A 14,895-nucleotide genomic window follows, 5' to 3' on the forward strand; every position below is an offset into this window, starting at 1 on the left:
ATAATATCGGCACCCTGCAAGAGAATACACACTTTTAACCAAAAAACGTATTACTGAAATTTGTATGATATTTCTACAAGGTCTGACTCTTAAGGTTAGGTTAGTTATAGGTTATTAAAATGTTTTTGACCTAACTGAAAAAAACAGTTTAATTAGTTGTTGAGGCACGTTTTTTTCGTCTTTAGGTTCGCATTTTTTGAACTCAGCGCGTCATATAAATTATTCTCACACTGTAGTAAACCTAAGCCTCAAGTATCCGTTTGTCCCCAGAGTGTTTAATCCATTTACCCATCGCGTCCCGGTGGTTTCTGTTAACTCACGTGCTGCCGGTAGCATCTGCGTCACGCGAGCGCAAATGACACGCTGAAGGAGCGCACGCACCACGGACGCGCGCGAGTGAAGAAAGAGCAAAAAAAAACAAAACCCAACGGTCACTACACCGCTACCGAAACCGCATCAAATATACATGACATTTTTTCTCCTCCAACCTATCAGTATTTTGGAGAAAATTCACAACGGACGAACAAGACAAGGCTAAGCCAAAATATCAGGGATGGATGTGAAAGATCAAGGAGCGCAGATGGAGCCGCTTCTTCCTGCGGTAAGAACCAGTTTCATCTTTCATGTGGGATCCGTCAATGGAAGAACAATGACATGATGCTGTTGCGTCTTTCGGAAAAGAGGTTTCGGTGGTTCGAGTTGCATTGGGTTAGAGCCCATTATGGGCATCATTCACCCACCACCATTGGAAGACATTGTGTTTTAATTATTCATGGCACCTTTAATACAGACTCATTTACTGGGAAAATGGCTCATGTTACATGGACACGGCGTTTGTAGGGTGACTAAGGTTCACACCTGCTAGCGTGGATTATGCATTTAATTACACACGTTTAGTATTGTGTATTGACGTATAGCTATGCGGTGTAGATGTGTGTGTGTGTGTGTGTCTGTGTGTGTGTACTCAGCATTCTCACGAGTTGCATAAATCAAATTTCCCCTGCATTACTCTTGAATTTGATGAGGCCTTCACATGTTTGACACGAGACTCCACCTGTTCACCTCATTTACATTTATTGCCATGGATATGTACATATTTATGGTTGGAGAGACCATATGAAAAAATAAAAGAGATAGTCTCAGTTTAGGCTCATTGGAAAAACGTGCCACCTGGATTTGTGTAAAACTCGTACCAACTGCGTAGATACAATTTACTGCAGTTTCCAGCTGAAATGAACACTTGTGGGTGGCAATAAAACACCAACATCCTTTATTCCCTTTCACACATATTATGATTACATTGGCAGATTATTGATTAATTAAGACTTGTTTAGTTTACCATTCACTAATATGGTAAACGTGTTTTGAACACTTTTAAGATTGTGCATGAGTTGTAAACTAATATATTTTGACATTTGTGTCACATAACCACCTTCTTATGGATTTTTTTTGACATGGAGACTACCTGTAGGAGGTGGTCGGAGCTCGGTTGCACTGGAACTGTGGTGCAATTCTAATTTGTGAATGTGAAAGTAACTCGGGTGGGTGCGCAGTTCCTGAACAAGTGCGCACCCACCCGAGTTACTTTCACATTCACAAAGGCCTGGAGCAAAGGCACTGAAAGTTAGCGAGGTCCAATTATTTTGGACCCCATTGACTTTCATTGTACAGAGAAAAACAGTTGAAATGTTCTTCAAAATATTGTGCTCAGCAGAAGAAAGTGCGTGCGACATTGGTTGACCACTAATCAGAACATTGTGGGTCATGTGGTTTATAGCCAAAACACCTGGATTAATCACAGCATAGGCTATTGCTTTTCATGGCTTTTCCAGCCTGTGTTTCATAATCTGTTGGTTAAGTGACCAGCGCTCTCTAGCCTCTTACTGTAATTGCTTTTCATCCCTGCAAAAACAAAGAAAAAAAAGAAAAAAGAAAAAGATTTGATCAACCCAAAGAAGCAGCAGCCATCTTAATATGGGTCATTGCCAGGGTCTCTGCTCCTTACTCTGTGACAGTTTGGTGCTGGAGTTGAGAAGAGTTGGCCCACGTCTTATTGATTCTGCAGTCCCATGCAAAGACACACACTCATTTGGCTCCTCAGAATATATTCACAGCTAAACACACTCTGCTTGTGGTTTGCATTCCTGTCTAATCCCTTACGTGCACGCTTCAAAGGATTCCAAATGTTGCTAAGAGCAGTGTACACTCACAAAATCCTTAAGTACAGTTTGTGCATATGCAGCACTAAGGCTTTGTCAGACACTCCGACTATTTGAACACTCATTTGAACTTTAGCCATGTAATAGACGCACCCGAAAACCAGACTTTCAGTATAGCATAGTGCAAGACAAAAAGCAGATGCCTTCAGAAATAAATCAAGAGGATATTCATAGTGTTGAAGAATGTGTTGGAAGTTTCCATTCTCTGCTGAATAGGAAGTTCAAAAGAACAGCATTTATTTGAAATGCAAATCTTTTGTAAAATTATAAAAGTCTTTACTGTCTCTTTTGATAAATTAAGCATCCTTGACTGCCGATGTTATGTTAAAGGATCCATTTGTGCAATTTTTCTATATTTATGTCGTAAAGGTTGAAAAATTGAACAAGAAGTACAGTATAGAAAGGCTTAAATGGTGCTCAAATATAAATATAAAACAGTAAACATATGTTTTTTTCGTGATCTTTTGGCTGAGCTGAGGGACAGATTGAACACAACGTCACTGGCAGAGATCCAGCGGTCGGTTGAATTGTTTCTGGTGCGCCGATTGAATCCACTGGGCCGGTACATTTATCTGTAGCTCTCAATGTGAGCTGAACTGATGCCAGTGATCTGTGTCCCAGAGGGCCTTTTCAGACCATCAGAAGTCACTGTCCGCTTAGCTGCAGCTGGTGCCCTGAATGCTGCTGCTGTGTGTGTGTGTGTGTGTGTGTGTGTGTGTGTGTGTGTGTGTGTGTGTGTGTGTGTGTGTGTGTGTGTGTGTGTTGTGTGTGTGTGTGTGTGTGTGTGTGTGTGTGTGTGATTAAACAGGTCAAAGAAAAGTGAAAAAATCTTTCTCCTTTAGCCTTAACTCAGAAATTACATACTATATGTATTTATTTATCACAATGGGAGTTTTTTGTGAATGTATGTTTGGAGTGTCTATTTACACTCTTGCCTTGTTGGCAGAGGCTATTTACACCAACTCCACCCACCAATGTCTGGTTGGGCCAGACAAAAGTACAAAAAAACACCTGTGACCTGTCAGAAGCAGTGGTGTAGGGAGTAAGGTGCGTTGCAGATACTTTTGATGTGATCGACCTGAGTTCGAATCCGCATTTTGCCAAACTTGTTTTTCTCCCTTTTCCCATCGCATATCAGTTTGGAAAGGCATTTATTTCCAATAGCCTAAATGATGTGAAAAGTGGAATTAAAGTGCCTAACGGTTAGCCTATTTAATAGTAAAGTGTTTATCGGGTAGGGTTGGGAGGGCTTTACTGTCCTAATAAGGCGGCATTTATTTAATCAATGTAATAATTTACACTCAATATGTTATTGCATACTGTTTCATAATGTACTAAAATACTGCTGTGTAAATAGTATCTAACTACTATTAACACTTATTGCAAAGAAAATACTGCTAATTTTACGTGGTGTAAATAGAATCTATCACTATTTATTTGCACTTACTGTAAACTGCATATCACTAAGAAAATACTGCTATTTTCACTTAGTGTAAATAGCATCTTAGTGCAACTAAATTTTATTTGCTCCTCACCTCAGTGTATTGTGGTATATTATAAAACAGTATGAAATAACAAATTATTCAGTTCATATGATTATTAAAACCATAAATGGATGCTGCTTTATTGGGACATTACTTGTACAAGCACTTTATTCCCACTGAAATATGGGTTGAGGATCCAAATGCAGTGGTTTATTAGGGTAATCCACAATCATATCCATATAAAAGGCTTAAGGTCAAAACCACAGAGCAACCAAACAGATAATAACAATAGTCCAAGGCACAGGCAGATGATCAAGACCATGACACATAAACCAGAAGAAGCACTCAGAAATGCAGTGTAACACACACAAGACTTAGCAATGAATGACTGAATAAACCGGGCTTATATAGGCAGAGTTAACAAGGTTAATTATACACAGCTGACAACAATCAGGGATGATAAGTCTGGGCAGTGAATTCTGGGAAATGTAGTCCATTTATGGCAATGGACTAGAAAGGAGTGCCCTCTGGTGGGTATCAAGGGCACTCCAGCTGGTGATCGTGACAAAGGGTGAGATCGGTAAGTCGGATTCGAAGTCAGGTCGGTCATGTCACAAGCTAACGCCAGCCGCCTTGCTCTCCACACCACTGCTCCTGTTGTTATCAGGATTTCTTTAGAATTTCTTTTACGGCTCAATCAGACAATGGTGGGTGGAAACAGCCTCTGGCAACAAGGCAGGTTATTTTTTACTTGGTGGAAATAAGCACCGATGATATCATGGAGAGCAACCTCTTGACTGTGTCAAGGTCAAGATGTCTCTTAAAATATCAGATAATTCACCAAAGCAAGGTTAGTTCATATTGTAAAATGTCATGTGGTGTGACCCCCCAAAAACTTTGAATTGAATTTATGAATTGATAATTTATGATATTTGCCAAAATACTTTTTATCTAGAAACATAATATTATGCCTAAAATGTGTACACTCACATGTATTTAAGGTGTAAGAAAAATACACTATTACTTTTACTTGATGGTTACACCACATGACATTTTTAGAGTCGAATGTCAACCTTTCTTGAAAATGGTTGAAAGGTTTTTCAAAACCACATGAAACCACCATGAACACAAAAGTAACATTTCTATTACCTTGTTTTAAACTATTTTATTTTGGACCGTTTTTTTGTTGTTGTAATGTTTCATGCATTAACATTGCAGGTAGGTTGTAAAAGTCTGAGATCTTTCTGACTGTAATGATGTTTATTGTGTAAAACTCAGTGATGGTGTGTGATTTTTTTTTTCTTCTTGCCTTTCTGCTCCTCTGCAGGTTCAAAGTCCTGCTAGTGATAACGGGGTGAGTCCCAGTTCTTTATTTCCTATGTTATGCTTTTCACAGCAATGCACAATGCAGTGGACTTTGGAATTAATTTGTTTGCGAGAGTGAGCGAGTGTCTTCTCTTCTTCATGCATTCAAATGATGCGATTCGTTGTGACTGATTGTCAGTCAATTTTTAATGTCTCCATGTGAGTGTGACACCGCTTGACTGGATATTTGTAGACATGCAGTAAAGCTTGTCACTTACTGTTAATTCAAATCTCCATCCACAAGCTTTTGGTCACCGTTACAGTTGAAGAGATATTGAGATGTTTTAGGCACCAATCTTTGTTTAGTCTAGAGTAGCTGTGAGTCTAAAGAGAGAGAAGGGACAGCTTGTAGTTTTGGTCATATAGTGAGCTGGTGAAGAGCCAGTGTGAGCAGACGGCGTGACCGGGGGAAACATGCGGCTCTGGAGGACATAGAGCTCTGAGACCCGTGGGGAACCTCAGCATGCTACACGTCTCTATAACCAGAGATTTAAAAGACTGCATGCACGATTCATCACTCTAATAACCAAACACACCCTGCTTAAAAGCCCACAGAGCTTGTGGGAATGTCATCATCCAAGTGTTGGTTTGTCAAATGCTGCGCCTGAGAGGTTTTGCTGGAAATGGCGGTTCACAAGAAAGTGTAAACTATTACTAATGCTATTAATAATATATATTTTTAATTGTTATAGACATAACAAATTTGGTTTGTTTAGATATAGATGCATTAAAAAACAATCATATTAAAATAATACATTTTTGTATCTATATCTATTTATATCTATATACCACCGGCCACTTTATTAGGTATACCTGTTCAACTCCTCGTTAACGCAAAAATCACATTGTTGCAACTCAATGCGTGTAGACATGGTCAAGACAATCTGCTGAAGTTCAAATTGAGCACCAGAATGGGAAGGAAAGGTGATTTAAATGGCTTTGAACGTGGCTTCACAGAGAATGGTCTGAAAAAGAAAAGAATTTCCAGTGTGCGCCAGTTCTGTGGGCAAAAGGTCCTTATTGATGTCAGAGGAGAATGACCAGATTGGTTCGAGCTGAAAGAAAGACAACAGTAACTCAAATAACCACTTGTTACAACTGAGTAATGCAGAAGATTATCTCTGAAAACACAACACGTCAAACTCTGAAACAGATGGGCTACAGCAACAGAAGACCACACCGGGTGCCACTCTTGACAGCTAAGAATAGGAAACTGAGGCTACAATTCACATGGGCTCACCAAAATTAGATAATAGAAGACTGTAAAAACCTTGCCTGGTCTGATGAGTCTCGATTTCTGCTGCGACATTTAGATGGTAGGGTCAGTATTTGGTAGCCTGGCAAGCCAGACCTACATCAAGATGTTAGGTCTGGCAACTCACCATTGGCACGGTTCAATCCGAGGGGCGGGATAAACGGTTGTCTCTCAAAATCCCTCTGCACGCAATAGGATAGCGCTACAACCAGTCAGAGCAACGAAGAAGGCTAGTTGGTATATTAAACTTTTGCCGTATTATCCAGTCGGCAAAACTCAGAACACATCTTCCTTTTTTAAAAATGACTTAAGTGCCGTTCTTTGTTCTTTTCTCAAAGAAAAGCTTAACTCCACGTCCTCCAGAGTCGCGTCCAAAGCCGATTTGAAAGACTGCTGTTCGCCAACAGCAGCCATTCTTTGTTTTCAAGTAGCAGGGAACCGTCGCAACTCTGTCGTCATTATGTTAAGCCCGCCCCGCCTACTCTATACACGATGTGATTGGCCTGACCTGAGTTTGGTTTTTCCAGCTCGAAAGTCAACGGAGAGTTGCTAGACCACACTGGCTGCAAAATAAATTTTGCTGCCGCTAGGGTGCGTCTAGATTTCTAGGCTAAGTATTTGGTGTAAACAACATGAAAACATGGACCATCCTGCCTTGTATCAACGGTTCAGGCTGCTGGTGGTTTAATGGTGTGTAATATTTTCTTCACACACTTTGGGCCCCTTAGTACCAATTGAGCATTGTTTAAATGCCACAGCTTAACTGAGTATTGTTGCTGACCAGAAAAAAGGGAGTCCAACCACTGATCTATATAAATGAATGGATTGCTCATGACGTCATTAAAACTGAAGCCACCGTGCCACCATATTGGTATTCCCTATATGGTCTCAACAGCTTTGTGAATAGACTTTAAGAGAAAACTCTTAACTAAGATGCTATTTAGGAGAACTTTTAGTGGTAAAATAAAATGTTTTGTGAAAATGGCCCCTGGTGTATATGTACATAGACCAGATGGATTGCGAGAAAGCTTACAATGTGAATGGTCTCCAAATCATATAGTCAAATGATGTCTTGCATATTATTTCTAAAAAGAGTATTAAAACAAAGAAGGCTGTAAACAGGTGTCACGGTAGGCTGTCCAAGGAAGCAAATGACGAAGGAGAATCAATAGTCTTTAATCCAACCATAACAGCAAAGCCCGGGAAACAACCTCTTAATACTGAAGACACCGAACAATGAACTGAAGCAGGTCAGGGCCTAAATACACAGAGGAACAAAAAAGCTAATTACTTGGGCAACAGGTGAACGAAATAATCAATCAAGGGAACAAACTGGCACACACTAGGAAACTGGGTCACACAGGCAAACAGGCACAGAACTAAGGTTATGTTTATACAACAATGATATGCTTAAAACGGAGAAGTTTTTCCTTTGAGTTTTCCACATACAGATGACACCATTGTCAAAACAATCCCCACTCACACGGATCCGTGAAAACGAATAAAAACGCTGTACTTGTTTTTGTTGTTTACACAGAGACTGTTTTTAAAAAACTTGCACTTTGAAACCCATTTTCAAAAAGTTCGGGTTTTCAGGCACCCAAAACTGTAAATGAACGGCCAAGTTTTACGTTTTTAGTTGAAAAAGTGTCATGTAAACAGCCCCTAATGCACAATTAAACATATCCAAAACAAAACAGAATAAAATATAACCGTTACAACTGGAAACTCAGACCAATCAGGTCTGAATTTTTTTTAATTGGTTTTTAAAAGGGTCATGTCATGAGGAATCATTTTCCTATATTTTTGTTAGCTTATTGTACTATGAAAATATACAGTAACTCTCAGAGCTCAAATATTCCTTCCCAGTTCAAAAAAGCATTTATCTCAGCTGAAAAGACATCTGACATTAGAAATAATAATAAATGCCCTATACCGCCTACATTTGCACATAAGCAATGCCTAAAGGAGAAACTTGGCCCAGCTTTAAAAAGAGGCTGATATTTAAGGATGAATCAGTTAAAGGAACAGCAGCAAAAACAACCTCTTTATCTAAGGCCCTGTTTACACCTGGTATTAAGATGTGTTTTGGTCGATCAGATCATAAGTAGATGAGGAAACACATACCCGTACACCTGGTGTTTTAATCCTTCTCTTTCTCTTTTACTTTCAACCACTTCTGTCCTGATTTTTTTGAGGAGAGGGTCTATGGACAGGTAAATGTATGTTTTTCAGATCTTCTGATATAATAGACAAAATAAGCTTGTGTAATTTGTGCACGGAGAGGACGGAAAAACATACTGAGAGCTTTCATTTCGCCTCTGATAGCCATAAGACCATGCCGAAAGCTGTGAGTATGTGTTAGAAATCATGGTGAGAGAACATTGCGGGCTTGGTATGTTTTTCGTCTTAAAGCTGAACTTGGGTCTTCAGCTGACAAAGTTTAAATCTCAACTGACTAGCGCTTCTCATAATGTTTACGTGTTAGTTCAGTAGGTGGACAGTATGCAGTCTTTAGTGGCTGTTAGAACGCATTCGACCACATGACCCAGCGATATCCCGCATTTCACCATCTAGGTTTACTATAGACCCGATATAGTCCATCTATGAGATCCATCTATGATATTCCATCATGTAAGCAAAGTCAACAGTGATTACAAGGTGTTTGGTTTTATTTCTTTGACATGTTCTATGCGTAGCCTGTGCTATTCTTGGGCTATGGTTAGACATATATAAAATTTTCACTGACAGCCCAAATTTTGCCTTGATTTAGCCTAGACATCGGGGCTGTGTTTGTACGGCTATTAGATGTCTTTTTGGGGAGCGCCGTTTACATTACGAAAGCAATCCTGTCAAATGCGTTTTCAACTACCTCTAGAAATGGTCGAAAGTGGACAATCGCGTTTACACTTGAATTTAGCGTCGTCCATGTGTGATATCGGCAAAAACGCGAAACGAATTGGCTAAAAGAATCTATCTAACTGAATCTTTTCGATTTAAATCAAATTCTGGAATTGAATTTTATTTCAATTCAATTCTCAGGGGTGCACAACCCTTGTTGTAACATCTGAAAAATGGAAAAGGAAAAAAGGGTTTTGCCTGTAGCACTTAGATGTTTGCTTGTTTTGTAAAATTGATTCTGATAGGGCAAATAACTCTAATTTTATAGACATCTAGCTTTAATTGGCTCCTAAAAAATAAACATCAGTCTGTGTGTGTCTCTAAAAAGGTTAAGAAGGAAACACTACATTTCCCATCATGCATTAGACAGATAAGGATGTTGATGTTTTAGCTGGAATACTGAGAGGAGGGAGCTCAAGAGCTGTGCACACACCATTCAAAACACTCACACGCAGAGCGTGAATCACAGATCACACGCGCTCATACAGCCCGAGCTCAGATACCAGTCCACGCAGCCGGTGATGTCGACTCTCTAATCTCCGCTCTGATTGGTGGAGGGACGTCTGTCAAACATAGGCTGCACGTCTCAATCTCAACAGTTGGACAACACTGCCCGGCGAACAGGGTTACTGCCGTGTCAGAAGGGTTAGTGCGGTGAGAGGTGCGCAGAGGAACCTCAGCTGCTGTCTGGTGCATCCTCTCCACGAATTTCCTCACATTGGGATAAGGGACAGTCGTCGGGACTCGCTGCAGACAGCATGCAGCACAGATCCTCTGAAAATACTGGCTTTAACTGTCAGGTAGGATGGAGCCTGAGTGTCTCTCCTGTGTCCTTGAGAGTGTTTGTGCGTGTCTGTAGAGACGTGGTTGAATCAGCGTTGAGTTATTGTTATATAACGGTAGAAGATGTGTTTTCATCTTAGTTGTGTCAGGTGCACCTTCATCTTCTTCTACCCTCTTTCTCTGTTTGCGTCTTCTAGAAGCTATTTTGGTACCTCTTGTCCTTCCGCAGTTTCACATTGTTCTTTCTCTTCACGTCTTTTTCATCTTTCTCTGTTTTCTGTGAGGGAAAGGAATTATATCTGGTTGTCGGAGGGGGTTTGTTCTGATCCAGCTCCCTCAAACGGAAGGGATGAGCTTTAGAAGGAGCAGATGTAAGCAAATGTGTGTGAGCTTTTATTCTGAGGGCATAAATAGTATATATGGACCGGAAGAGGAGGACGACAAGGTCAGAGGAAGAAAATATTGTATCTGACAGTAGAAAATATTTAGGTCGATGATGGATGAAGCTGCAAATGTGCGTTTTAATTATGCTGATGAGGCACGGGCTGTTTGTGTGAGCGTCATGCTAGTGAGCGCCACTTTCGGCTTTCTAGAAGGATGCTGATGCTGATCCTTCCATTGCCATGGTAACCAGAGCCATCTGTAGGGATCAGTCCCGCTGCTCTCGACCAATTGAATGGCTCAGATCCCATTCATCCCCCCTCAGTCTCTTCAGCCGTCCCAGTAATCCCCTCTCTCAACGCTCACGGTTGTTACTGCATGATCACGCGGTTTGAAGGCTCACATGCAGGGAAATCTCTTGGACAGACGAACAGTTGGTGAATAACGTGACCCATGGCAGGTGACACGTTTTAAAGGGTCTGTCGTCATGATCTGGCACTGAGCTGAAAAATTATCTTTTATGGAGATGACTGCATCCAGCAAATGCAGTTTATCATTTAATAAAGTTCCACAGGCAGAAGTGGGTCACAAGGTACCGTGACCCAGAAAACTGCAGAGCTGAAGAAGATTAACAGAAAGTGATAGCATTCCGGTGTGCAAAGGCCGGTTTACGGCAAATCTGGTGGGACTAAGAGACACACAATTATAAAATGACCTTCTTGAACCAAATGTTGCTGCATAACACGAAAATGAACCTCATTGGTTCTTGCAGAAGCTCAAACGTGCTGCGTAACATGAGAATGAACCTCACTGGTTCTTGCAGAAGCTCAAACGTGCTGCGTAACACTAGAAGGAACCTCATTGGTTCTTGCAGAAGCTCAAACGTGCTGCATAACACGAAAATGAACCTCATTGGTTCTTGCAGAAGCTCAAATGTGCTGAGTAACACGAAAATGAACCTCATTGGTTTTTGCAGAAGCTCAAACGTGCTGCGTAACATGAGAATGAACCTCATTGGTTCTTGCAGAAGCTCAAACGTGCTTCGTAACACGAAAATTAACCTCATTGGTTCTTGCAGAAGCTCAAACGTGCTTCGTAACACTAGAATGAACCTCATTGGTTTTTGCAGAAGCTCAAACGTGCTGCATAACACGAAAATTATCCTCATTGTTTCTCGCAGAAGCTCAAACGTGCTTCGTAACACTAGAATGAACCTCATTGGTTTTTGCAGAAGCTCAAACGTGCTTCGTAACACGAGAATGAACCTCATTGGTTCTTGCAGAAGCTCAAACATGCTTCGTAACACTAGAATGAACCTCATTGGTTCTTGCAGAAGTTCAAACGTGCTTCCTAACATGAGAATGAACCTCATTGGTTTTTGCAGAAGCTCAAACGTGCTTCGTAACATGAGAATGAACCTCATTGGTTCTTGCAGAAGCTCAAAAGTGCTTCGTAACACTAGAATGAACCTCATTGGTTCTTGCAGAAGCTCAAACATGCTTCGTAACACTAGAATGAACCTCATTGGTTCTTGCAAAAGCTCAAACATGCTTCGTAACACGAGAATGAACCTCATTGGTTCTTGCAGAAGCTCAAAAGTGCTTCGTAACACTAGAATGAACCTCATTGGTTCTTGCAGAAGCTCAAACATGCTTTGTAACACGAGAATGAACCTCATTGGTTCTTGCAGAAGCTCAAACATGCTTCGTAACACTAGAATGAACCTCATTGGTTCTTGCAGAAGTTCAAACGTGCTTCCTAACATGAGAATGAACCTCATTGGTTTTTGCAGAAGCTCAAACATGCTTCGTAACATGAGAATGAACCTCATTGGTTCTTGCAGAAGCTCAAAAGTGCTTCGTAACACTAGAATGAACCTCATTGGTTCTTGCAGAAGCTCAAACGTGCTGAGTAACACTAGAATGAACCTCATTGGTTCTTGCTGAAGCTCAAACGTGCTTCGTAACATGAGAATGAACCTCATTGGTTCTTGCAGAAGCTCAAACGTGCTTCGTAACACTAGAATGAACCTCATTGGTTCTTGCAGAAGCTCAAACGTGCTTCGTAACACTAGAATGAACCTCATTGGTTTTTGCAGAAGCTCAAACGTGCTTCGTAACATGAGAATGAACCTCATTGGTTCTTGCAGAAGCTCAAACGTGCTGAGTAACACTAGAATGAACCTAATTGGTTCTTACAGAAGCTCAAACGTGCTGAGTAACACTAGAATGAACCTCATTGGTTCTTGCAGAAGCTCAAACATGCTTCGTAACACTAGAATGAACCTCATTGGTTTTTGCAGAAGCTCAAACGTGCTTCGTAACACGAGAATGAACCTCATTGGTTCTTGCAGAAGCTCAAACATGCTTCGTAACACTAGAATGAACCTCATTGGTTCTTGCAGAAGCTCAAACGTGCTTCGTAACATGAGAATGAACCTCATTGGTTCTTGCAGAAGCTCAAACGTGCTTCCTAACACTAGAATGAACCTCATTGGTTTTTGCAGAAGCTCAAACGTGCTTCGTAACATGAGAATGAACCTCATTGGTTCTTGCAGAAGCTCAAACGTGCTGAGTAACACTAGAATGAACCTCATTGGTTCTTACAGAAGCTCAAACGTGCTTCCTAACACTAGAATGAACCTCATTGGTTCTTGCAGAAGTTCAAACGTGCTGCGTAACATAAGAATGAACCTCATTGATTCTCGCTCGTCAAGCAAACATGCCTGAGCTTCCGTTTACCACAATGTGTGAGTTGATGAATGTTTATATGTGAATAAAAGACTAAATTCAATGTTTATCATATTAAGCAATCGCGTCTCTTAAAAAAATTTGGACTAAACCACTCGATTCATATGGATTAGTTTTACGATCTCTTTATGAACTTTTTGAAGTGAACTAATAACCCTTTAAGCTTTATGTCAATTAAGATTTATATTATTAAAATAGTGTTAATTTTATTTAAAGTTAACAATATTGTTTGTCAATATCATTAATCATTAAAATCTAATAACATTTTAATCTGTAAATGTGATTTTAGGCAAATCCCAAAATGAATATCCATTTTTTTCATACTTGACATTATATGGTTGTGATGTCTAAATTAAAATTAAATAGTATAAAACTATACATTCTAGTTTTTTGGTGTCTTATTTTTTATTTGTTTAGACAAAATAGTAAAGAATTTTAATTAATTGTACTATAACATGAAATTATGGGCCACGATTTAAAAAAAAACTGAGTCCATAATATAACACGAGTTTTATCCAAATAATTTCAATAATTAGCCTAAAAACTCTTAACCAACAATGGATCATTGCAGTACAATATTATATTGGGATGCATTGTTTTGTTTTAAAAATCATGTTTTGTGTGCCATAAATTCATTTGTATCGAATATGGCTTAAAACCGATTTTAGAATCGATACACCCCAACTTCCAAGGACATTAAACTGCACTCATCAAGAAATATTATTGGGTCTTCAACTATGCATCTGGTTGTGTGTCACCATTAAACTTCTGTTGTGTGTTTATGATGTGCTTTAGAGAGAACATCGCCTGAAGGACCCTCCAGGCCCTCAGTTGCAGTTCAGCTACAGTTGACTGGATGTCCCTCCTCAGAGGTGACTCTGTCTGCTCCGATTTTAGGAGTGAGAATCATTAGTCCAGTAGTATCTGATCTTGTTTCATCTCTTGCAGACCCTTATAGAGTTGCATTGTGTTGACTTCATTGTGTCATACAGGACAAATCTCAGCACAGTTCTCAGCTTGTTGTAGTTTGTTGACTACTCTTCGCATTAAATGGTTAGTTCACCCAAAAATGAAAATTCTGTCAGTAATTACTCACCCTCATGTTGTTCCAGCCCTGTAAGACTTTCGTTCATCTTCAGAGGACAAATTAGGATGTTTTTGTTAAAATTTGAGAGCTGGCTCACTCCTTCATAGGCTGCTAGGTAATTGCATCTGACGGCCCAGAAAAGTTAGTAATGACATTGTTAAAATATTCCAAGTGACTACAGTGGCTCAACCTTAAGTTTATCAAGTGACGAGTATACTTTTTGTGTGCAAAACCCCCCCAAAAAACGACTTTATTCAACTATTTATTTTCTTCCGTGTGGGCCTCAGTCATGAGTTCACGAGAGCGCCACGATGCACGCGCGAGAACTGAAAAGATAGGCCAGCCTATGAAAGAGTGAGCCAGCTCTCAGATTTCATCAAAAATATCTTAATTTGTCCTCCGAAGATGAACGGAAGTCTTACAGGGTTGGAACAACATGAGGGTGAGTAATTACTGACAGAATTTTAATTTTTGGGTGAACTAACCCTTTAAGTGTCCTTGATAACCATCAGCGTAAACCAATCCGGCATCAATCTCAGACATTAAAGTCGCACATTACCGCTCACTTGCTCCGGATGGAGCAGAAAAGCAACATCTGTCATGCGCACCATATAGAAATGACCCTTTTATCCGCTATTAACCGTTTCCATAAGGCTGTTATGATCTAATG

The 14,895-nt window shown here is 40.1% G+C and overlaps 1 protein-coding gene across 4 annotated transcripts in view; it reads left to right on the forward strand.

The window, feature by feature from the left end:
* Positions 1–347: 347 nt before the first annotated feature.
* Positions 348–14,895, forward strand: part of slc4a10a (solute carrier family 4 member 10a) — a 52,537-nt gene continuing 37,989 nt past the window's right edge. The window contains exons 1-2 of one of the 4 annotated variants that reach the window (XM_079857015.1): positions 348–601; positions 5,031–5,057. In XM_079857015.1, coding sequence (XP_079713141.1) covers positions 554–601; positions 5,031–5,057 — 75 coding nt within the window. In that variant the 5' untranslated portion in view covers positions 348–553. Of the gene's footprint in view, positions 602–5,030; positions 5,058–9,671; positions 10,025–14,895 lie in introns of those variants that run through there. The other 3 variants (XM_079857017.1, XM_079857018.1, XM_079857016.1) reach the window with 3 other exon arrangements.

The sequence above is a fragment of the Squalius cephalus genome (genome assembly GCF_949319135.1).
Source record: "Squalius cephalus genome assembly, chromosome: 22".
NCBI classification, from domain to species: Eukaryota; Metazoa; Chordata; class Actinopteri; order Cypriniformes; family Leuciscidae; genus Squalius; species Squalius cephalus.